This window comes from Teleopsis dalmanni, chromosome X (assembly GCF_002237135.1).
Source record: "Teleopsis dalmanni isolate 2A chromosome X, ASM223713v2, whole genome shotgun sequence".
NCBI classification, from domain to species: domain Eukaryota; kingdom Metazoa; phylum Arthropoda; class Insecta; order Diptera; family Diopsidae; genus Teleopsis; species Teleopsis dalmanni.
In genome coordinates this window covers 85,038,785-85,064,619 of record NC_051848.1, presented here as the reverse complement: position 1 = coordinate 85,064,619, position 25,835 = coordinate 85,038,785, and the positions used below count along the sequence as shown (strand labels likewise).

The 25,835-nt window shown below is 26.2% G+C and overlaps 1 protein-coding gene across 2 annotated transcripts; it reads left to right on the top strand.

The window, feature by feature from the left end:
• The first annotated feature begins 392 nt into the window (after positions 1–392).
• Positions 393–25,835, top strand: LOC119687576 (putative oxidoreductase GLYR1 homolog). 2 transcript variants are annotated; one of them, XM_038101934.1, is made up of 13 exons: positions 393–614; positions 676–798; positions 1,478–1,514; positions 13,707–13,789; positions 15,888–16,647; positions 16,766–16,876; positions 17,536–17,679; positions 17,750–17,876; positions 18,695–18,784; positions 18,934–19,023; positions 20,695–20,876; positions 25,280–25,308; positions 25,665–25,835. In XM_038101934.1, exons 2-13 carry the CDS (start codon positions 719–721, stop codon positions 25,696–25,698), a joined length of 1,767 nt encoding a protein of 588 aa, XP_037957862.1. In that variant the 5' UTR covers positions 393–614; positions 676–718; the 3' UTR covers positions 25,699–25,835. The 2 variants fall into 2 exon arrangements, with proteins under 2 accessions (XP_037957862.1, XP_037957863.1); XM_038101935.1 differs by lacking the exons at positions 25,280–25,308; positions 25,665–25,835 and having other exon boundaries at positions 20,695–21,282.

Sequence of the window (25,835 nt, the reverse complement as noted above, 5' to 3'; positions counted from 1 at the left end):
TTTATTTTATTATTTTTAAAATATTAAATAAACCTATAAGCATAGATAATAATGTAAAACATGAGCTCGTATGGTTTGCACATCAATAAGTTCAATAATTTAACAAATTATTTATAAAATTTGTTTCATATATATAAATTTATTTAATATATTAAATATATAAATATAAATACATATTAAGTTATAAATAAATTATTTGTATATATATGTAAATTATATATATTAGTTGATATATGAAAATACAAAATATATGCTCGTATGTATTACATATTGCGTATCAATAAATTTAAGAATTTAATAATTTCTTGAAAATACAACTCTGCTCAATGTGACGCGTTCTTACTTATCTACATGCACATTTCGCTAGAAATTTCAGTATTTGGTATTGAATTCATACTTGTCAGTACATTTTTGGCCACGGAATTTAGTGGGTTGTATGAGTTGTATAATTTTTGGTAGTTTGTTTGTCAGTGTTTAAATTTAATGAAAGGAACAGAAGCATAACGAAGAAATACGAGCAAAATAAAAAAAATCGTAACTGCGCGCTGTAAATTTGTTAAAGCAAACACAGCGAAAAATATTAATTGTTGAGGCAACATAAATATTAATTAAAGGTTGTAAACATCAGAGTAGCCCATAATAAATCAATTAATTTAAAGTTTTGTAAATCTTTAGCTACAAAATTAAATTTCAATTGAAGTTTGACAAATTCTTAAAGATGTCAAAGGCAAAAAAAATGACATTGCCGAGTATCGATGCAATGGATTTAATAATTTACAAACCAAAGGATCTAATTTGGTAAGCACTTTAACAAAATAAATATATAATTAAAATCAAATTTTGTGTATATTAAAGTTGTATATATAATTACAATATATGGAATAAGTTATAAGGCGGAATAATAAAAATGGCGCACATAACCTCATTGTGATGTGTGAAAAAATTCCATTGGAAAAGTGTAATTTGAAGTCAGAAAATATTAATAAACAGATTATATTTATGATGTTAAATTAATATATAATATAATATATAAAGTGTATTATATATTAAATATAATTTTCTGCTATGTGCAGCGTTAGCGCTCCGTGCTTCGTTAAATGTATGTGCTTATGTTGTTGTTGTGTTTTTTGTAGTTTCGTGCTGCGTTTCTTTTGCCTGCATTTGCTTTAGTTATTATTGTTGTTTTATTGGCTTGCTGGATGTGTGTGTGTCAATCGAAACAGCGTCGCTGTTTCTGTGCGTCGCTGCTGCAGCTTCGTTTATATTTGTTTCTACTTCTGCTACTGCCAGTAAAGCAATTTTTCCCGCGCGTTTTTCGTTCTCATGGAAAGTTTTGGTATTTTTTTTAAATAAAAAATGCTAAAGTTTTATGTTGAACTTGTATGATTTTATTAACAAAAACTATTATTTCTAAATTGATAAATATAATTTAAAATAAAAAAGTTTATTATATTAATATTTTCAATCTTTTTTACAGGGCTAAAATGAAAGGCTTCCCACCGTGGCCTGCTATGGTAAGCGCGCTGTGCTCTATTTTTATTGACTGTACTTTTTTTTAGTGCTTATGTTGTGCTTTGTTTTCAAATTTTTTATACCGATTAAAATTTTGGTTTATTCTGTTATTACTTTTGTAAATTATTTTTTAGTATTTTAACTTTAGAGTTATATCTTATATATATATTTAGTGTATTAATTAATTGTTTATTATTAATAATATATGGTTTATATAAATGCAGCAACGTAAACTGTCTGCGATTGATGAACAGAACGTTGGTTTGGCTACCGGAAACCATTGTGAGCGTGGGTTAGGTTTATATTATGTATAGACCTATTTTCTAATACATAATAGAAGTTTTGTATTCAATTTTTATTCCTTTTTCTCTGTAAATTTGTTTTTATAGACTACGCTTATGTTCAATAAGCGTTAACACATTATGTTTTCTAACATTATTTTGTAATGCAGTGAAGTATATAGAGTCTCCATTAGTTCAATGATGTACATCGATCCAGCCAACAATCCTTGTTACTAATTTCAATTTTTCAGTTGTATTGACAAACCTTTATTGTCGTTTCGACAAAGCAATAAACGAAAAAATATATTCAACTTGGATTTAACGGGTTTACATTCTCTAAATTAAGTCTAATATTATTATTACTACAATATTTTTTTTTGTATTTAAAAATCAATTAAAATATTTTAATTTTAACAACACAAAACAAGATAATGTTTGAAAAAAACTACAAAATTGCTTAATTCATCAAACATCACCATAGTCGATTCCCCCAACTATCTTTAAACCCATTCTTACTACTAAATAATCTCCTGCACTCTCACAATACCATTACCTATCCACATCCTAACTCATATATCTGTATTCGTGATTCCTTTTATGTTATACGCTCTATGTTGTTGTTGTAAACCGCCTTGTAAAACTCCTTTGGAGGCTGGCGAACGGTACTTGGTCGTTGTTGGCGACTAGTGGCTCCGAGACGTAGAACCCTCCGTTCTTCGAACCAACTCCTTTATAGATTCTTGTGTGACAAACAATAAGCTTAAATGAAATATACTTAGCAATGCTGAAATAATATAATATGTCATAATGGATTTCTAGAAACTGACGATATAGTTTTTATCTGTTGCTATTGTAACTAATATGAGTGTCTTAAAAGCTGAAGCCTGAAGCTATTTTTCACTAATCTCATCGGAAGTATATGAAGGATATATATTTTTGTTATTTTTTAAATGTAGAGATAGTTGAAAATAACTGATAATTACCTTAAAGTAGATGGAGTACTAAAACTGGTACGGGCTGAAGTCAAATAATCGTATCTCTTTAATACGGCAGATATTTCTGAAACAGTTGAATCTAGTTCCTGTGGGTAGTTGTCATTTCACATAACTAAGTGCCGCTCATACCTTTCAACATGAACTCAAAGTTTAGGTATGTGTTTAATTAGCCATTATTTCTTGAAATAACTGAAATCGGTTAGCTATATCCATTAACTGCTATATAATAAGATTGTTTACGTTTTTCTTTTATTTCAACACGAAACAAGTAGATCATTATGATCACTCATATAACCGACTTTATTATCTATAAATATATTTCGTTAAAATTAGAAATGTCACACGTACAAATAATTCATTTCTATTATAAAACTCTTTATTAAAAAAAAAAATAAATTATATTAGGAAAACAGTTTTTTTTCTTTAAAATTAAATTTAATCATTTAGAGTAGTTAAGAGTTCACTTTTTTAAATATTTCTGATTTTTGGAAAAGCCTAATGTGAATAAAATAAAAAAATTGTAAATTAGTCAAATTCAGTTTTAAATAATAAATAATAAATTAAATGCTATACAATATACAATACAATATATGTAGAAGCAATATACAATCACAATCAGGTAGTTGTTGCTGATGTTGCCACTATCCTCTTTCCTATTCATAGTTATATGTCTATGTATTTTTAGTCTTTGGAGGCTCTCTAAAGTTAATCTTTAATTATATTTTTTCCCCCTATCTATTATTGTTGCGTTATCTTTTTAATAAATTTAACAAATTAAATAATATTTTATTTAGGTCGATATAGTTTTGGATATTACTTTTATTATGGCAATATCTAACAAAAAAAATTTTGCGATCATTTAGGCCCAGTACCAATTGTGGTTCAGATTTAAATATTGCTTTTATATAAATTAATAGTTCCTGTGCTAGTTATTATAATAAAACTAACACATTTTTAAAAACTTTGTTAATCATTAAAACTTATATTTCACAAATTATAAAACAATCTATTGACTGAACCGCTTTAAGCATTTTGCTAAGCTATTTTGTTTTATAAGTTATAGTGCAGATTCACAAACACTAATTTTTAAACTTTCTATAGTAATTATCTTGGTTCCTTAAAATCAATACTTGAGGTAAAATATTTTCTAAGAAAATCCTAAGCTTTTAGAAATATTTCTATTAAAAAAAGTGGTTTTCACCAACTAAGCCTGTAACAAGATGTAGCCATGATATCTGACTGAGATATGATGTAGTCATAAATGGTCTGGCATAAAATCACAAATAGTGCAAAAATGGTCTGCATTCTTCATTTGTTACAACTCTTAAATTAACTATTTAAAAGTGTATTGTCTTTGCTTTGGTATCATATTTAGAGTGGCTTAACTTCATTTTCCATATCTATAATTTGTTTAAATAGATCAATTTTAATCTTAATCGCTTTTAATAACTCATTGAACTATTTTTTAAAATACACTAATGACTAACGAGATATTGGGCCTTCGCTTAACACATTTAAGTACTCTCATCTAGTGTGTCTAGAGATCCAACAGGTTATCCAAACAATATGTAGGTTAAGGTAACCACTTTTCTAGCTTACTTAATTGTCAGGAGTTGCCGGCTCAACGTCCCGGAACCATTTGTTACTTTTGACGACCACGTTCCGTTCACTATTTCCAAAAGAAATTATACCAACAAATATATATAAATATATATTTTGTTAATATGTTTTTTATTATATATTCTTTATAACATATTTTTTTTAATATATTTTTTATATTATATGTTTTATAATATATGTTTTATGATATATATTTTATAATATATTTTTTAATAACATATTTTTTATAATGTATTTTTTATAATGTATTTTTTATAATGTATTTTTTATAATATATTTTTTATAATATATTTTTTATAACATATTTTTAAAAATAAATATTTTATATGTTATATTTTATATGTTTATAGTATATTTTTTTTTAATTTATTTTTTTAAATATATTTGTATTAATGTATTTTTATTGATTTATTTTTATTTATATATTTTTCTTAGTATATTTTGATAATATATTTTTATTAATATACTTTTATTAGTATATTTTTGTTAATATGTATATATTTTTAAATATATTTTTATAAATATTTATTAATAAATTTTCATAAATATTTATTAATATATTTTTATAAATATTTATTAATATGTTTTTGAAAATATATTTTTATTTACTACAGCTTCCTTTTTAAGAGCTGTATATTAAGGTTTCCAGAAAAGATTTTTAATTTAATCTTTTATTATATGCTGTTAATCGTAGTTCGTTTAAATGGTTTATCCATTTCAGTAAGGATACCTTCCACGTTTTTCGGAATCTTCCATGATGACTAGTAGCTTATGGGCTCGTAGTCAACGCTGTGTGAAAAAGATTATCACAAACTTAAGTAAAATACGACCAATCCAACCATACTTTTTCTTCAATACCGATAATCTAATGTGTTGATAATCTCTTGACTGAGAATTTTCATAATTCTTCATTTGGAACAGATTTTTTATAGCTTTATTATTTTGTCTTGGTAATAAGATTTTTGAGAGTGGGTATTTAGCACTTGTATTATATTTTCAATAAATATTGGTGTAGAAGGACACAATGAGCTTCGATATATTTGTGAGGAATAAATAATGCTTTATCTAAAACAGTTTTTAATTAATGTGCTTATGTTCTATAAATCGCAGAGTCAGCTAAATATAATGAGCGTGGTTAAGGTTGACGCTTATATTCGCTGTAGATATGCGTTTTAAGCATATGGCTAAGTTATTAACAGTGAAGCAATGTGTCATCAAAAGCAGATTTAGTACCATATGTTTCAACTATGAAACTTTGAATGCTAATCCACTAAGAATCAAATGACCAACATGAAAAACAAAATTAATTGTTATTATAATGTAATTTTTTGTAAATAATTTGTTCGATGAATAAATTAACATTAAATATGGTCCATAAAGATGAATAAAGATTAAATTTTACTGAAAGCGGTCTTAACATGAGAAATACGAAAACAAATATAGTTTATATTGCGTTTAATAATATTATACAAGATATATATAAAACTAAAGTACACGGACAAGAGCTTTAATTTAAAGCTTAGTACTATAACATTAGATGTTTCTTAATGTAAGTGTCTTTAACCGTCCTCACAAGACATATCGCTTTACGAATGAAAATCAGAATATTGGAAAGTTTCTGATGTCAGAAGGGGTCAAAAACTCATTTGCATAATTTTAATTATTTAAAGAATGTTTTTAAGCATCTCGTCCTTTTTCAGGCATGACATTATATTACTCAGGATCTTATTAAGATAGTAGTGTAGATGTTGTTGTTCTGATAGGTAGTAACATTAGTTCTGTATTGAGAACTATCTTTGCAATCAATTGGAGGAACCAGCTGTTTGACATGGTCGATGTCTGGAGTTTCACTGCAATAGTAACGCATTTCCTAGATATAAACAAACGATTCAGTTGTGGACCAACTGATTACAGAAAATGGCTTTGATCTAGAGAATTGTATAGTTAGACTAGTTCGTGTGGAATTATTTTGTAATACATGGTATTATATTTAAATGTGAGTTCTCACATGTCCTTTATAGTTAGGCAATTAAAAACCACTATAGTATTTTTTATCAGGTTTCGTTCAGTACACTTTTTTTTTAAGTCATACATGTTTGGTCACAGTGGCTTGTAACTGGAGTATGTCGTCATACGATTTGCATAGTTTTTTAGTGCTGTCACTTTTTTCTCATTATGTTTCTCAGATGTCTAATAACCAAGGATTGGAATTTAGTCTTATCATCTAGTATATGATAAGACAGCGGGTGATAAGACTATAAAAATAATAATCAATGTTTTTAATTAATTAACAATTTAATATTTTTAAATTTTCATAATTTTATTTCTTATTTTAGTTATAAGTGACTTTGTTTATTTAAAAATTAATTCTATTAATTTTTACTTTTAGGTTACATTTTAAATTTATTATATTTTTTTGTGTAAATCATAAAAACATATATTAACCTTATGTTCTTTTATTTGATAGATTCAACATCTATCTCTAACATACTGGATATCGACGTTGCATCATATAAAAATAATACTATATAAATTGTCTGCTCTCATAAAATTCGAATGTCATGAAATTTATCACAATTACCTACCTTCTTTGGAATTTAAAATCTAAAGTGAATTATAGTGTTAACCTGACTTGAGAGTGTCTATACTCCTTAAGAAAATGGCTCAATTCGCAAACGTATAAAAATTAATGGAAGTGTAATTAGCTTTTGGTTAGCAATAATAAATGGTTCCGGGACGTAGATCCGGGCACTTCTAAAAGTTAGGTCAAGTAAAAAATATGTTCTTCAAAAGACGATCAATTTGGACAAATTGTCTCCTAAAGACTGTGCTGAACTTAAAATTTTACTAGGAGAGGATTCATGTGTTTTTTCAATAATATTAATAATATTAATATTAAGATAAAACGGTTTAACATATCTATGTCTGGAAAACGAGTAAAATAGGTGTGACACATAGGTCTCTATAGCACAGTGATATTACAACAGTACAGTTCTTCTATTAATCTCGTTTTGTCAAGCCTGTGGTTTGTTTTTATTGTAGGTTTACATAAATTAGTGCTAGGTTAATATATTTTCATGACACATTGGTTTTGAACTATGAATTCATGTCCTGAGGGATATGAGTTCATAATTATCTCAATAGAATAAGCTCTTCTTTTAAACTTGTTTGTAATAAATTGTCTGTAATTTCTATTATAAATATCAGTTACGACAATGGACTACTTTTTGTTTATTATTATATTTGAATAGAATAGTTCTAAATTATCGAATTATCAAATCAATCTCATTTTAATCATAATTTGATAATACAGATTTGGTTTTATTTGTAATTGCCAAATTAATATATGCTTTATATAAAAATAATATTTTAGAAAATGATAAATAAAACGAACTATTGGGTAGGATATAGTAAAATTGTAACCATTAGGTTACATGGACCATTAGGCCCATGTTATATAGTCTCACGGACACGTCAAAATTGGCTCTTTTGGGCTATGACGAAAATGCATGTTATGCAGAGTGTCACACCAGTTTGTCAATTCCGTATTTTTACTATTACTTTTGTACTTTTCGGTTGTGCTTAAATTTTGAAGGACGTATATATATATACATAAAACACGGTTTTGACATGATGACGAGACACAGATAGCCTCAGCTATCATGATCGCGTTTAAACCGACATTTGTTTTTTTCTCTCACGCTCAGTTTTTTATTTGCTTTAAAAGTAACAAAAATTTTGATTTTAATATTCCCGTGTCACTCTACATAATATGAGCTTTAGCAGATCGGTCATAGTTCCTTGCTCAAATTAGGAGAATGTTTATTTATTTCGTTTTCTTAGTAGTTTATAAAAATGTCCATCATGATATGGTGTATAGATCTCCACGATCATCTTTACTGACTCATGATTGACCTTAACATTTCAACTTGAAAAACACAACTGTATTGAAAAATATTACTTCTTTTATATACCATGGTTCTATTTGTCATATTTAAGCAGTTTTGCTTATTAAGGCCGCTTATGTTATAAGGATAGTTAACCATACAAAGAGCTTTCATATAAATGAGATGATTATAAATTAATCATCTTTACTCGTTCATCTTCTATATAAGTTAGTTAAGTCTGCTGATCCAAGCCATCGCAGCAATCTGTAAGGTTGAATTGTTATGGGGAAAAAGGTACAGAATTTGCTGTCTCTGTCGTAGATCTCGTGGCTGCTGTTATAAAAACATTTTAGTAATAATATTATAATAATAATAATAATATAATAATAATAATAATATAATAATAATAATAATATAATAATAATAATAATATAATAATAATAATAATATAATAATAATAATATAATAATAATAATAATATAATAATAATAATAATATAATAATAATATAATAATAATATTAATAATATAATAATAATATTAATAATATAATAATAATAATATAATAATAATAATATAATAATAATGATAATAATAATAGTAATAATAATAATAATAATAATAATATAGTAATATAATAATATAATAATAATGATAATAATAATAGTAATAATAATAATATAATGATAATAATATAATAATAATAATAAAAGTAATAATATAATAATAATAATAATAAAATAATAATAATAATAATAATGATAATAATAATAATATAATGATAATATAATAATAATAGTAATAATAATAATAATATAATATTAATAATATAATAGTAATAATATAATAATAATAATAATATAATAATAATAATAAAATAATAATAATATGATAATAATAATGATATAATAATAATAACATAACCATAATAATAATATTATAACAAATTAATAATTATAATATAACAAATAAATATTAATAATATAATATCAATTAAATAATAATAATACAAATAATATACTTACTTACTTAGTTGGCCATTACAGACGTGAGTCGTCCTTGGTCGCGTCGAGTAGCCTCCGTCAGTCAGCCCTATTAATTTCTTGCTGTCACCAGTTGATAGTACCGAGCGTCCTCCAAATCGTTGGTCACCTGGTTCTTCCACTGAAGATATGGATATCATCTACCGTGTTTTCCACCTACGGATGCCAAATCAAATACTTTTCTAGCCGATGCACTTTCTTCCATTCGCACGACATGACCAAGCCAGACAAGCCGCTGAATTTTTACGTGCTTAACTATGTCAATGTGGCGGTATAGCTGATACAGCTACCTTGTATGTTCACACCCTCTCAAAATAATATAATAGTAATAATATAATAATGATAATGTCATAGTAATATAACAGTGTAATATATAATGAAATTAATAATATTACAATAACATAATAATAATAATATAGTAACAGTAATAGTTATAATTATGACAACAATTAGTATATGACAGTTATTAATAATTATAATTAACATTTTTTGTATATCAAATTCTGAATTTTGTCAAAGGGTTTCATATAAATCACCTTTTCTAGAACATATCACAATATAGACAAACGAGAAGACAGGAATTGATTAAGTACAGACATATAAATCTAATGTTTAGTTTAGGACAGCATTCCCTCAGTTTAACGCAAATATTGCCTTAAGTATTTTGACATTAAAATTGAGTTTTCTACTCAGTTACCTGTTTAAATCACTCCTAAGAAAATTGGATTTAAAAAGTGCAGATTGGATATAAAAGTGCAGAAAGTATATCTGAGGATTGTCTAGGGTTCGGAAAAATTTCTAGTTAATAATGTGTTTTTTGTTTTAGTTCCCTTCAGCTCTGTTTTTCAAAACTGTTTGTTTTTGCATTGCCTTATTACATCTGCCATTTTAATTTATAAACATTTCTTTTATATTATTTTTTTTTAATAAAAAACAATACAGTGTTGTCTTCTGCATTCATTCACTCAATTCAACCCATTTATTCTATCATTCAAATTAAATTTCGATATTTCGATATTTTATTTATATATATATATATAAAAGATCTGACATGCGGATTGTCCGTTTTATGATACATCTTTTTTGTTGTAAATAATTAGAAAATACAAGAATATTAAATCAGACATTATAATGATCAGGCATAATGATCATAATCTCTAACCTTTATAGTTTGGCTTTTTATTTTTTTAACCCGTCAGTAGGTCACTATTAGACTGTTTTGGTAAAATATATATATATATATATATATTGAAAATCATAATTTAACTCTGTAAACTTTAGTTTCATGACTTATATTTTTATAGTCTACATATATTGCATATCCACCTATAAGTCAAACAATTTATTTTTTTATTCAAATAACAACAAATAAAAAGAAAAGTGTTTATTTTTGCTTATATAAACAAATTATCGCTAATACAAAACAGATTTCTATTTATTGAAAGTAATTGTTATTTGCAGTGTATTTGTTCTGTAGGCAAGAGCGTCTCTTTTCTGAAAGCATTTTTAAATGTGAATTATAATTTTTGTATGATAAAATTTGAAATATTATTATAAACAAGTGTTTTCTTTTTACACTTAAAATGACGTTGAGTTTTTGAAACAATAAAACGTCACTTCACTAACAGCTACATTTTCTATATACTATATACTTAATAGTATATCGGTTTTTTATATGCGATATACTCTTCTTCATTAGTAAAAGTCTAACTATTCGTAGTTGTAACAAGGAAGGCCTCGTAATTTAGTTAAAGGCCCTCTTAAGCGTACTTCAACAGATTCAGCATTTATGTTCGGTTAAAATATATGTTAAATTAATTTGTTAAAAATAATAACAAATTGATAGGCTAAGCTAGACGTCCGCATGTCAGATCGTCCGCTTTATGATACATCTTTTTTGTTGTACATAATTAGTAAATACAAGATTATTAAATCAGACATTAATCCCAATGTCTAACCTTTATAGTTTGGCTTTCTATTTTTTTTTAACCCGTCAGTAGTTCACTATTAGACTGTTTTGGTAAAATCACCCTAACCGATTTTCTTAATTTTTTTTATTATTTAAAAAGATTTATTGATTTTAAGATTTATTTTACTAGGCGCTTATTAATCTATATCACATAAATTTGATATTTTTCATATATTAAGATAACGTATGCATAACTTGATTAATTGGTTTAAATTGATTATCTATATATCTAGAGCTGTATCTGTCCTATCGACAACTGTGAAGAAGTGCACTACTAGAATAGTAGGTATTTGTTTTCGTTCGATTTGAACGAAGGTCACCTTATCGACGAACAGTGATATCTTTGACAAGTGACGTTAGTGATACTAAGTCTTCCGAGTGGTAAGAACGATCTTAAGACGATAAAATACCGCTAACCTTTCTCAATTAGGCTGTTCATGTAGCTAAGCATCTACGAAATGTAGACTCTGTTATATACTATCACAACTATTGTCATTGAAGAGTTGTTTTTATTTGGAAGTTATTTAATTCAGATCAACAACGCAGCAGATTGATTACTGAGAAAATATGAATCTAGAATCTAGGCCGTGTGGAAGGAGTGTGTTTGGAGGAATCTGGTTATAATTGAATATTATTCGAAAAAATTAATTTAGTTATAGTTGTGAAGTATTCATTTTACTCTCGTCATTCTTAGTGTTGAAAAGTAACTGGTAAAAGAAATAAGACTGTACGAAATAATAATAAAAATAACTTAATTTTAAGCAAATTTTAACCTAATGGAGGTAATCCATTTAACAAAAGTGTCCATAAGAACAGTTTTCACTATATATTATAAATGGTCATTATTGTAGGAAAACACTCATTGTCAATTAATAATTTTCATGAGGAATATCTAGTCTAGAATATGTAATATATCTGTAGTTGCGTATATTAAAAGCTATGTTCGGTATTCTTTGAATTTTTTTTAATACAGTTTTCTCTTTATGTCTAAAGTGTTTGTCTTATTTATTATATTTTTCACAACTTTTAACTAACGCTTCAGTGGACTCACCCTTAAGTTTGCTTATTGACTAACTGACCGTAGTAGTTACTCTAATAGCCTATCCACACGATATAAGTAAAATCTTCATTAACTGTTCATCTGGATTTAATTCTTTCAGAGTTCCAGGAGGGACCGCGTATATATACCGGAGTTATTCGTCTTTTTAGACGATTAACTATTGCGAATTACAACCACTGCATTAAGTAGTTGCTGCTGTACATGAGTTCTTGTTATCAAGCGGAATTACAAAATTAGGTTTTGAAGATTGTCAAAACTTAGGCCGTACTAGACAAATTTCTAGTACGGCCTACCAGATTGTTCCAATTGTTTACTACCAATTTGTTCTAAAAATTTATTTGTTTTTCTTAAATAACTGATGCTCGATTATAATCAGCAAATATTTCATATAAATACTGATTTTATTTAGATTCCAGAAATATGCTTAACATTTGCTTTGCAAATGAATCTTAATAGAATTTGATAATTAATAAAAACTGGAAACCGATATGATATGAAGTAGTTTAGTTTAAGTAGTAATCTCAGTTCTTGTTATTGGTTTTTGCCTTTTGATTATAAGTATTTTGGATTTAAGAGTGCTTTTAATAACATGAGCTGTTATGGATTCAATACTTTGAATTATACTATGTATATATTATTATGAATATATATTATTATGAATATGTGTTGTTACAAATATATATTATTATGAATATATATTATTACGAATATATATTGTTATGAATATATATTATTACGAATATATATTATTATGAATATATATTATTATGAATATATATTATTATGAATATATATTATTATGAATTTATATTATTATGAATATGTATTGTTATGAATATATATTATTATGAATATATATTATTACGAATATATATTGTTATGAATATATATTATTACGAATATATATTATTATGAATATATATTATTATGAATATGTATTGTTACAAATATATATTATTATGAATATATATTATTATGAATATATATTGTTACGAATATATATTATTATGCATATATATTCATAAAGTTAGAGTACAGATATATTTTTCGATAAGAGATATATAATTAGTAAAATTAGTTTGTTCCTAATAACATTTATTTCTATGTTATATTATAGAAATATAAATTGTTAGTTATATTTTTTATATATTATATAATATATTTTGTTATACTCTATTATGTTTTTATAGTTTAATTTTATTTTAATATATATTAACTGATTCAAAACTAAGAAAAAAGAAAACTAAGAGAAAGAAGCATAGCATATATAAGCTTTAACTAATTCACTCTATATATTTGAATACACATATATTTTGACAAAGTTCTTTTATATATTTAAGGTTGTTGAACCGCCAGTTGATCTAATAAACCAAACTCGTAAGGCTGAGTCTAAATGCGTTTTCTTCTTTGGCACAAGAAATTTGTAAGTACAAAAAACTATTTTTTCTTGAAATTTTGTAATTCTGTTTTAATGTTTAGTTGTTTAATTTCTCAATTCTTTTCCGCTTTTTGCTACTGGTCACAGTCGTAAAAAATACACACGCAAGCAGATACATAGATACAAAAATGTGTTGTCATGGGTAATTGAACTGTTGAGTGAGCATCGTTGTAATTGTATAACTCATTCTCAAAACTATGGAATTCTGCATATAATAATAACTATACACACACAAATCGAACCTAAACATTATTAACTATGTTAATTCTTCCTTATTATCTTCCATGTGTTATGTTAGTATACACAATATGTTATATATAAATAATAATGAATTCACTTTTTAAAATCCATGTATATTATCAATATAACAATAAAAAAAAATGAAGTTTATATATATAATTTATATATATATGATTTATATATATATGATTTATATATATGTAGTTATTTTCTTTAAAAAAACAAAAGCAATATTTTTCGATACTCTTACAGAGTCTCAGACTTTTATTCAATCAAAATTAAACTTCTTTAATAATAAAGTAAAATTTAGTGTCTTTCTTTCTTTTTTAAACCCCAAAAATTCAAACTTTTCAAAATATATTAAACTTATCAAAACTTTTTAAAAAAACTTCTCAACTTCTCAAAAAAAACGCGTGTGTCTTTACCAAAAAAAACTCTTTTCTTCTCCCGTCATTTCTTTCTTTCGCTTCACTGCCTTATCTGCATATATATAATTTATGTATATATAATTTATATATAAATAATTTATATATGTATAATTTATATATATATAAATTATATATATATAAATTCTATATATATAATTTATATATATATATAATTTTATATATATATAATTTATATATATATAATTTATATATATAGAATTTATATATATATATATTTTTTTTTAACTGATAATTAATTGGTCAATTGTTAAATAATACACTTTTTAAAATTTTTTTGTTTTTTAAAAGATTTTACTTGAGCCGATATTTCGACTATAATCTATAGTCATCATATAGTTTCAAATAGAATCTTTTAAAAAACAAATATTTTTTTTAAAAGTGTGTTATTTAACTATTGACGACCAATTAGTCCGTTAAAAAACAAATTTATTATTAAAAAATATTTGATCATTAAGAAAATAATTTTTTTTTTATTTTAAAAAATGTGTTAAGAACCCCAAAAAACTCATTTTTTTCATCAAATTCTGCCATATTTGGGAAAGCACATTATTATAGAATTCAAGTGTTTGATCATCATAAAATTAACGTTTGCTTTTCACAATCCTCTTCTTTGAGGTTAATTTTACTGTCCTAGTGCTACGAAGCTCACAACAACACATATAGGTATATTCAGAGAGTAAAATGTCAGTGTTCTCAATTTTATCTTAATTTATGATGCCTTTTATCTCAACTTATTCCATTGTCATGTCATTGGAAGTACACTCGTAACGCTTTTAATGCACATTACATGGGATGTTATTCACAACAATAATATAAAGCGCTATTGAAGTGCTCAGCGCATAATGATTACGGGGTGCGTTTTATTTTTAGCAATTGAAGCATCGAAGCGCTAAACCAACAGTTTAGTCAAAAAAATAAACAATACGCTTTGTGCATCATCCTGAGCGCAACAGATGATTTTGCTCTGATCCCAAGTAGTATTTAACTTATGTGACTATAAATAGAAATTAATCTAGCAAGGTTAATGCTATAAAAGCAATTCTGTGTCTTCAGGAAAATTTGCTTTTAATTTTGATTTCATTCCTTACCTCCTTTTTTTTGTTTTTTTTTTTCTTAAAACGTCCATATGGCACTATAAGCCATAGGCCATTTTATCAACGCAATATTGTGATAGTTACTTAACAAGCAATGTCGTGTCTACGTACACTTTACACTTTAGTCTTCTCAAATTTAGTTCTCTGTTTTATCGACTTTTTCGGTTATAGACCGACCAAAACGATAAGTATCGAACAAATGCTAGCGAACTATTGCCTTCCAATCAATTGCTTCAATTTATCTGCATAATAGACAATAGCAGAAATTTTAAAATATTTTTTTTGGCTCTTTATTTTCAGTGCTTGGATTGAGACTGCTAGTATAAGACCCTTTGAGGGCACATGGAAAGAGGAGTTATCAAAAGTTGGTAAACCCAATTCATTTAAAGGAGCTATGAATGATATTGAAAAATACATAAATAATCCAGAGGAGATAGACGCTATGGTGATGCTTAATGTGGCTAATCATTCCTCTGAAGCTGATTTCGATAAGATACGCGACGGCCTTAATAACACCCATGAAGATGCTGAAAATGGAGCTGCTGATAATGGTGTTGAAGATGATGTCGCTCATAAATCAGCAACAAAGCGTACACCAAAATCTAAAACTGTAGTTGCTAGCACATCAAAAGCTAAATCTAATTCAGCATCAAAATCGGCCACAAAGCGTCGTCGTTCATCCAAAATTATTGCAAATACCAAACGTAAGCGTGATAACTCAGAAAGTGCTGGACATGGCATTAATGATGACTACAGTGCAGCTGAAATAAATGCAACACCAATACGCCGCAAAATTAACACTGATGCATTAAATGCTATTGGCAGCACATCTCGTCGTAATATGAACACCATTGCTTTATTGGACCGCCCGGTGGTATCACGCCCAGAAGCTCAAGCTATTGATATGAATGTACGTTCGCAGACATTAGTTGAACGTGATATACAACCATCTAATTTGACATTTGGCTTTCTTGGTTTAGGCGTAATGGGTTCAACCATTGTTAAGGATTTAATTTGCACAGGACACAAAGTTGTCGTTTGGAATCGTACGATGTCTAAAGTAAGTATATATTTTAATTAGGTATTGCAATATATATGCAGCAAAATCACACACACAATAATTTTTAATTATATTTATTTTTATGCTTGTCAATAATAATAATTGTTTTTATTTATAGTGCAAACCATTCTTGGAAGCTGGAGCCGATGTTAAAGACACTCCAATGGATGTAGTTGAGGCTGCAGATATCATATTTTGCTGTGTTTCTGACCCTAAAGCTTCGAAGGATGTAAGTTTTAACAAATTAAGTTTTAAAGTATTGTTATGCTTGCAATTGAAAAAGTATCAATATATTGGGAATTAAATTCGGGTACGATTTGGTTTACTGTAATCCAAATTTAGGAAGTAGCAATAAACAAATTAATTTTACTTAGGTGGACACAGTATATTAAAAGTAGGATTTTAGTTATATATGATATTACATTGCACACTTATCATTAAAAAGATTTGTATTTTTATTCTACACAAATAGACTATTAACAAAATCTAATTGTATATTTGTTTTGTGCCCAAACCTCCAGCCTATCAAAACGATTCTCCTCTACACATAGTAAAACGCACTTCTAAGTTTAAAAATTTGCAAATGCATTCTGTATACACCTTAATAAAGTCCTGTATTTTTCTTGGATGTATGGTATTCATGATTTTTATATCCACTTTCATATAATTAATAATCTGCAGTTTACTACTTTAACTTAATGGACTTAAATCTATAAATCGATGTGATTTCGATCTACTAATCAAAATTAAACTTACCACCTAAGCTAGTCTAAGTCAATGAACTATAGTTATGTGTTTGGTGCGACACACACGCACGATATGATATGAAAGTATCTTATTAGATTTCATTTTAGATATCATGAACTTATGCGTATTTTGTATTTTTAGCTTGTTTTTGGTAATTGCGGGGTTTTACAGTTTAAGGACCTTTGCAACAAGGCCTACGTTGAAATGTCAACAATAGATCCAGAAACTTCACAGGATATTGCTGAAGGTATTACACAGTGTAATGGTCGTTATTTAGAAGTACAGGTATGTCACAACAATACATTATATGTATGTGAAATACGAATTGATTAATAAATATTCTTAATGCTTATAGATCCATGGCACCAGACAGGAAGCTGAAGATGGCATGTTAATTATTTTAGCTGGTGGTGACCGAACTGTTTTTGAGGAATGTCATTCCTGCTTTAAAACTATTGCAAAGAATACTTTCTTTTTGGGAGGTAAGTCTTAAAAGCAAATTGATTATTTGTCTTAGTATAAAATTTATAAATCATTATTTATAAAATATTTATATATCGTATATAATATCCCTAGAAATTGAAAATTTCAATATATAATGTATATTGAACAATATTACATTTTACTTTGTATATTTTTTTAATCATTTTCATATAGTATAAATTATGAATATTAATTTTAAATATATGTATATTAGTTTTACATTCATAAATAAAATTATTAATATAAATGTATAAAAATTTAAATATTATGTATTATCTGTTCATTATATATGTATATGTTTTATTTGTTCATTGTATTTAAATCAACGTGTATACTACGTATACAATACATAATTTATGTAACATAATATAATATAATACAACAATAATGTAATATATTATAATTATTAATTATAATACCAAATCTCATTTTGATATTATAATGTCATTTCAATTTGTGTGTATTTATATTTAATACGTATAACATATATATCTATATAGGGCATATTTTTCAAATTGGTCATTTTCAAAAAGTAATAGGTAATTTGTATCCATTGACGATTACAGAAAAATACGTCTATTCCCAATTCGTCATGAGTAACTCTACTCATGACGTCGTCTATCTGTAATCTTGTCCAAATGCACACACAATTTAATATAAAACATACCTTATATTATAATTTTAATTACAATCATTATTCATATAAAATATGTTTTAATATGTGTTTTTAATATTGATTTAGTCGATTGATTAACAATTGCTATTGTTAAAATTTTAGTTAATTTGGATATTTTTTTCTTTATTTCCATTATTTTAGCTGAGGTCGGGAATGCATGCAAGGTGAACCTTATTCTACAAACTATTGTAGGTGTAAGCTTGGTCGGATTGGCAGAAGCACTCGCATTAGGTAAATCTCTTAAAATTGATTTATTTCCATATGTATACATACCAACATTAATGTTGTTTACTAAAAGTTTAAAAGTATATATATAGAATTAAATGAATTTATTGCATAGATTGTGATATATTATATATACAAAAATTTTTTACTTGCAGCTGATCGTTTCTCAATTTCACTAAAGGATATAATTGATATTTTTGAATTGACTTCGATGAAATCACAACTATTGCTCGCAAAGGGAAAAGGTGTGTAAATTATAAAATATAAAAACGTTGTTATTGGTCACAATGGTGACGACTAAAATTAGTGCAGGTGCGTTCGGTGTTCGCGACTAATTAAAAATCAGAGCTGTGTCGTAAACTAAATTTTCGCGACAACCAAACCTTAAATTTTCTTGAAAAAATAATGTGTTATTATTGCAAACTAAAACCTTTTTATTCACATATTCTACGAAATTTCAATTTTCTTTGTCAATATTGTGAAGTTATGTTCTCAGCTATATAAATGTTAATGATTGAAAGTTCTGCGTTTTCTCTCCGAATTTTAATTTGTAAAATATTTAATGGCATATTGTCTTCTTTGCTCCATTCGTTATGAATTTCAGTAAGTGGTAGATTGAGTGGTAGATGCATTGCTACAATTAAACCATCATCGCTTTTTAATTCCGCAATTTGGTGACATGTCACGTTCACTGCTTTTAGTGACAAATCTTTTCCAAAAATTCCAAAAAATTCTCTGATCTAAAAAAAGTCTTTTGTGTACATTTTAATTTTACCAAATATATTAAACTTAACAAATATGTGAAAAAACTTCGCAATAAAATCAATCTTAAAAAATAAATGATATTATCGTTGCGTTCTTACTAGATTTGTATATTTCTGGATTATTGAAAAAACTTTTAGTGGCACGAGAATTTTTTAATTTTCCAACCACCAACAATTTCAGTTTTTCTGTGCCATTCGCAGGGCAGAAAGTTATTTGTTCTTTTCTTCTGGATGCCGTTGTCTCACTACATATGACAAGAGTATGATATCAGAGCATCCGATAATATAAACCGGCTTAGCCGGCATTGTAGATTTGTTCAAGGGTCGACCGTCGAGCCACGCTAATCAATGTAATCTTTAAACTCTTGCACAAATGGATCAACAGCATGAGGTTTCGAAAACAATTTCTCGTAGTTTATTTTTAAAAATCTGATTCCATGTCGACGCTTAAACTTTTCAAACCATCCATTAGTAGCATTGAAACTTGAATTGGTTTGGTAAATTTTGGAATGCAACTCAATAATAGCTTTTGATCGCAAAATACCTGCTGATATGAGGACATTGTTGTGTCTTTGTTTTAAAAAGTACTCATAAAGCATATTTTCCATTCTCGGGACTTAATGTAAACTCAAACAATAAACGCCAAACGTACTAGATTCCATGATGTCATCCATCTGTTTCCATGCACATACTAACTTAAGTCCAGTCCATCTATAGAGCTACGGAGCCACTTGTCAGTTTCAATGGCCAAGTACCGTTCCCTACTTCCCAGCTGGCTACAATAACAACAACATAGAGTCGCCCTATTGAAGCAGCTAGATTTCTCCGCCTTGATCAAGGCTGATTTGAATTTAAATTTCACCCATTCACGATCCATTCTGACGCAAAAACAATTCTCTCTCCTCTCACACTTCAGATTCATCTTACCCACATGATTACCCATGTAGAAGTCTTTGTAATTCCTTACATGTTATCTGCTTGATAGATCTCTGCGAGTTACGAACACAATAACCAAACATAATAGCAAGCAGTACCTCTAGTCTACTGCAATTATTTAAAAGTCCATTGTTTTTATTATAATATATATTGAAATCTATATTATTTTAATGTATAACATTTTAATATTATTTTTTTTTTTTTTCTGTCATTCAGAGATGGCCAAAGGTGACTTTAACCCACAACAACCAGTAAGTCACATGCAGAAAGATTTACGTCTTGTGCTAAGTATGGCAGAAAATTTGGATCAGTCTATGCCTGTTACAGCAATAACGAATGAAGTCTTTAAGCATACAAAGCGGCTGGGATATAGTGAACATGATTCAAGCGCTGTTTTCGTAAGATCCAGATTTTAACATTTATTTAATACTGCGACATATTAATTAATAATTTTCTACAAATTTATCTTTACACACAACAAGAATGATTGTTTAAGTTTCTTTTTTCCTTTTTCTATTATTCTTTCTATTAGTTATAGAATGTCTCCTTGACTTTATTTTTGAAAATAGTGAGGTTTAATGAAAAATATTGTATTTTTACACAAAATTTTACAAATTCAAAAAAACAAAAAAACAAAAATATCAAAAACTGACAAACAACTGACGTTATACACACATATATATGTAATATCTATTGTATGTCGTATAGTTAAGTACGCTGAAATGAGTGTATGCTAAACCATAGATTTAAGACGTGCTTAAATATATCCACAATTGCTTATAATTAAGCGATTTCTCAAACATTTTAGTTGAATTTAATATTTTAAAAATACATAAGTAAGTGATAGCAATCACTTTTATTAGACCATAAATAAGAAGTTTAATATATGTCAATATAATAAATGTAATCATAATGGTAACAATCATAATGATAATAGTAATTGAAGAAACTTTACCGCCGTGCGGTACATTGGTACATTATGGACAAAAACATTTTAACAGGATGAGGAAAGTGGCATTATTCACTTAAAATGTACTATATGTATAGAATGTTAAATTCTATATATGCACGAATTTGCATATAAATATATATGTATATATATATATATATATGTGCATATAATATGTATACAAATACATACTTTGAATATTATTAAATTTGGCCAATATGTTTATTAAGCACCTCTTGAAGATATCGGAAAACGTGGTTTTAAAACTGGTCAACTGTACAGTACATAGACTGCATGATGATGCACACATATACACAAAACATGAATAATAAATGTTTATTGCTTTACATTATTTTTTAAATAATTTCGTATTTTTTTTATGTGCTTTTTTAGTTGATATATTTGATGATTATTATAAATATGATTGCTATTAATAATATAATTGTTTTTTTTTTTATTTACTTAATTAAAATTTTTTACGTAATTATATTTAGTTACTATAATTATATTAATTCTTGTAGTAATTAATAATTATGTTTAAATAATTCAATTTAATATAATGGTTGTAGATAGTGTAGTTAGTATATAACACTTAAGCTTGGGTACATAATTCGAAACCATAAAATTATTTAGGAATATTACAATTTCCACTTTTTGCTTTGATTAATAATCCATAAAAATTACTTTGTCAAGAAGTAAGGAGTAAAACAAATATTGTTAGCTTGATACAAATCAGCTAACATATTGTTAAATACTTACCACTTACCTGAAAGCTTACTTAGCTGACATATATATTCCTTAAATCTCGAGCTTTATTTTTTTAACAAAATTTAAATATTTTTTCAATATCTATAACGAAACTTAATCCTAACAAGTGTAAGACTTTTTTTAATTTTACACATTTTTAAATTTGAATGCTCTATACACTTTTGTATTTCTTATAAAAATGTAATATGTGCAATAGAGACATAATATGTCTTTTATATTACCTTCTTATATTTCCTTTTTGATATAAATATCACTAGTAAATAAGAAGTATATTTTGCCATTTTTGGGTACACTCAGTAATTTAGTGACGAACTCACAGTTGAAAGATTGAAAGCTTTTCAAATGGACGCCTCTCATAAAAGGAAATCGGAAATCTCTCATAAACGTGCAATGTTTTTACCTCCCGTTCTTATTTTTCATACAAAGTATGTTCGTTGAAACGGAATGTTCGCATAACCGTACGGTATTGCTGGTCCGGTCCGGTACCGTCACCGTCTGTGTTAGCTGAAGAGAGTTCTCACTGTATTTTTTTTTTTTTCTCTCTCTCTCCTTACCAAAGTTGCCTTTTTCTAAAACCAATTGTTATGAACGTTATGACTCTAAGTGCGATTATTTACAATAAGGCATTTCAGTTTATAAAACGATTTTGTTCAATATAAAATTAGATTTTTTTATTCAATATAATAAGGCATTTTCATTTGTCGTGCTGCACACTTATAAAAATAGCAGGGAAATACTATTTAACCTTTATTTCTTTATTAAATTCTAAACAAAAAAAAGAATAGAGTTTACCTTTCGAAGGAAGGATTTTTTTACACTAATTTTTTGATACACAACTCAATGCAACCATTTTGTTAAATTTGAATAATATTTCTATCTATACTTTTTGCTTTTATTTAATTAATAGTTTTATATAAAAATGTCTCTTTAAAAAGTAATTTGCAAAATTATTCCATATTTGATTGATTTGAAAAAAAAAAGTTGACAATTTGAGGCGTTTTCGGTGCCTCGCAATTGTAACAAAAAACGCATGCTTGCTAGCCAGCCTATATTCGTTAAGCGAGACATTGGCAGCACTGTTGCAAGCTGTCAAGTGTTATACTTTGGCAAATAGCAAATAGTAAATCTTGTATATCTGCACATAAATCAAGCAAATCATATTTTGTATAAAAATAAATAATTAATATAAATTGTAAATTAAAATGAATACGGAGTTAAGAGGAACGGCCAGTATAGGCCAGCAGCTTGCTGTTTTCTGCCACACTTGCGAGCTAGCGAATACGTCTAATTATTATTTTCAATTATCGACAAATTTTAATAAGAAACTAAAACGAATTTTTTTTTTTTTTTGCAACTGAAATTACAATAACGATTTTAATTATTATATCTGCTTTCAATTTTAAAATTAATTTTGTGCAACTATAATTATTTTTCTACCAAATGTATTTCCTAATACAGTGTGAACACTCTCATAGGCGCACATTTCTTGATAAGTTTCATTTTTAAAATAAAAACGTCAGATTTTCAATCTAATCTCAGGACATGTGTTAATATAATTATCAACATTTCCACTCGGAGAGACATATATTGTTCATTGTGATGCCCTCGGAATTGACAGGAGTAGGCAATTTTAACTCTCATCAGCGCTTTCCCCCCATTAGAGTTATATTGAGTCGGGGATATTTATTGAAACAATATCTAGATCCTAGATTAATCGATCTAGATCCCAGATTAATCGTTGTTTTCATTATAGCTTCATATACTATTCTTGACATATTATCTTGTCTTCAAAATGCAGTTATATAATACCAATAATTCTGTCATGAAAATGGTGTTTGATGGATTCCACATTCTCCATCACGTAGCAACTCATAAACAGTTTGCTTGCCGGAATACGCCATGGCTAACATGGCTGCAACAATACCCCTTAAGCAAAGTTTACCCCTTAACGTACGTTCTTTTAAACGGGCAGTTCTCTGAACTGAAGAGAATTGTTGATTCTGCCAGTGTCCACTTGAGAGAGTGTTCATTTATATATTTATTATTTGCTTTTTTAATAAGAAGTAATCCTTTTCAGACACAATTCTAAAACTTTTTTTTTTAAGAGTTAAATAAATTTTTTTCTATTTTGTTTTTATCATAAAAAATTTAATTCGTTTTAGTTTATCGTTATAATTATTGTTTTTTTTTTTTTTTCAATATTATTTAAAATCAAAATTTTTTATTACTGTAATTGCTTATAATCGTTAGTCTTTTTACTTCCGTTTTTAGCCGTCAATTTTTTTTAAATCATTTAAAAATAAAATTAATTATTTCTTTCAATTTTTAAAAGCAAAAATAAATTTTTTTAAATCTTAAAATCAAAACTAATTTTTTTTAATTTATAAAAGCGAATTTTTTTTTTATTTTTTAAGATTAAAAATAATTTTTTTTTTAATTTATAAAAGTAAAATTTTTTTAATTTTTAAAAGCAATAACTAAAGTTATTTAATTTTCATTGCTATTTAATTTTTTTTATACATTTCTGCTTTACATGCATAAAATCATCGTTTTATTTATCATTTACAAAATAAAAAAATTATTTCAGCAACAAAATTGTAATATAACTAAAAAAATTACATTCTTATTATAAGATACATAATGTTTAAAATTTTTAAATTAAATTTAATAGTGTAATTGAATATTTTGGGGGGTATAAAATATATAAATTTATATAAATGAAAAAAGAAATAAATAATAAATATATAAAATGCATTGTAAATATTAGTGTATTTTAAAATAAAATAACATGTACCCAGTTCTTAATAACATTATGAAATATTTAATTTTACAAGTTTAAAAGTATAAATATATAATATTAACATATATAAAATTTTGGGTTAATACTAATATTAAAACTGTAATGCTAAGTTTGGAGTTTTCTTTTCTATATGTTAAAATATTAGTATAAAGTATAATAAATGTATAATTATAACAATAACAATTGTTTTAAGAGTATGTAATTTAATTACTTTATTGAATAATGTAATTCTTTCATGTTATTTCATTTCATATAAATAATATTGTTTATAATTTTTTTTTTAGTCTTTCTTTGAGCAAACAATTCCAAAAAGGTATTTGCAATATAATCTAAATGCAATATTATTAATAATTATATAAAAAATGTTCAATAATTTTTTAAAACAAAAACAAAAAAATTCTTTTTAAATGAATTTGTATTGTTGAAGATTAAAAAACAAAAATAATAAATAACAATTAATTGCTATTAGTAAAATAATTTACTTTTTAAATAAATTCATACACCACCACATTTCAATGAGGTACTTTTTTGTGTTTTGTTGTAAAAAATACTAAATTTTAATAATATCAATAATGCGGCCTTTTATTTTTATTTTTATTTTTGTTTTTTAATTTTTCTCTTATATTTATTAAAAATTTTTTTATAAATATAATTAATATCTTTTTTTAGAGCTGATAGCGAAACCCCAAGTTGGTATCCGTAATGTTCAACATTGCTTAAAAGTAAAACAATTTTCTAGTGACTATTTACTTAATTACAATTTCTACAATTGATTTGATTACAGCATTTTAATTAAAAATACTTTAATCGCAAGCTAAGCTCAATAATTTACAATTAATT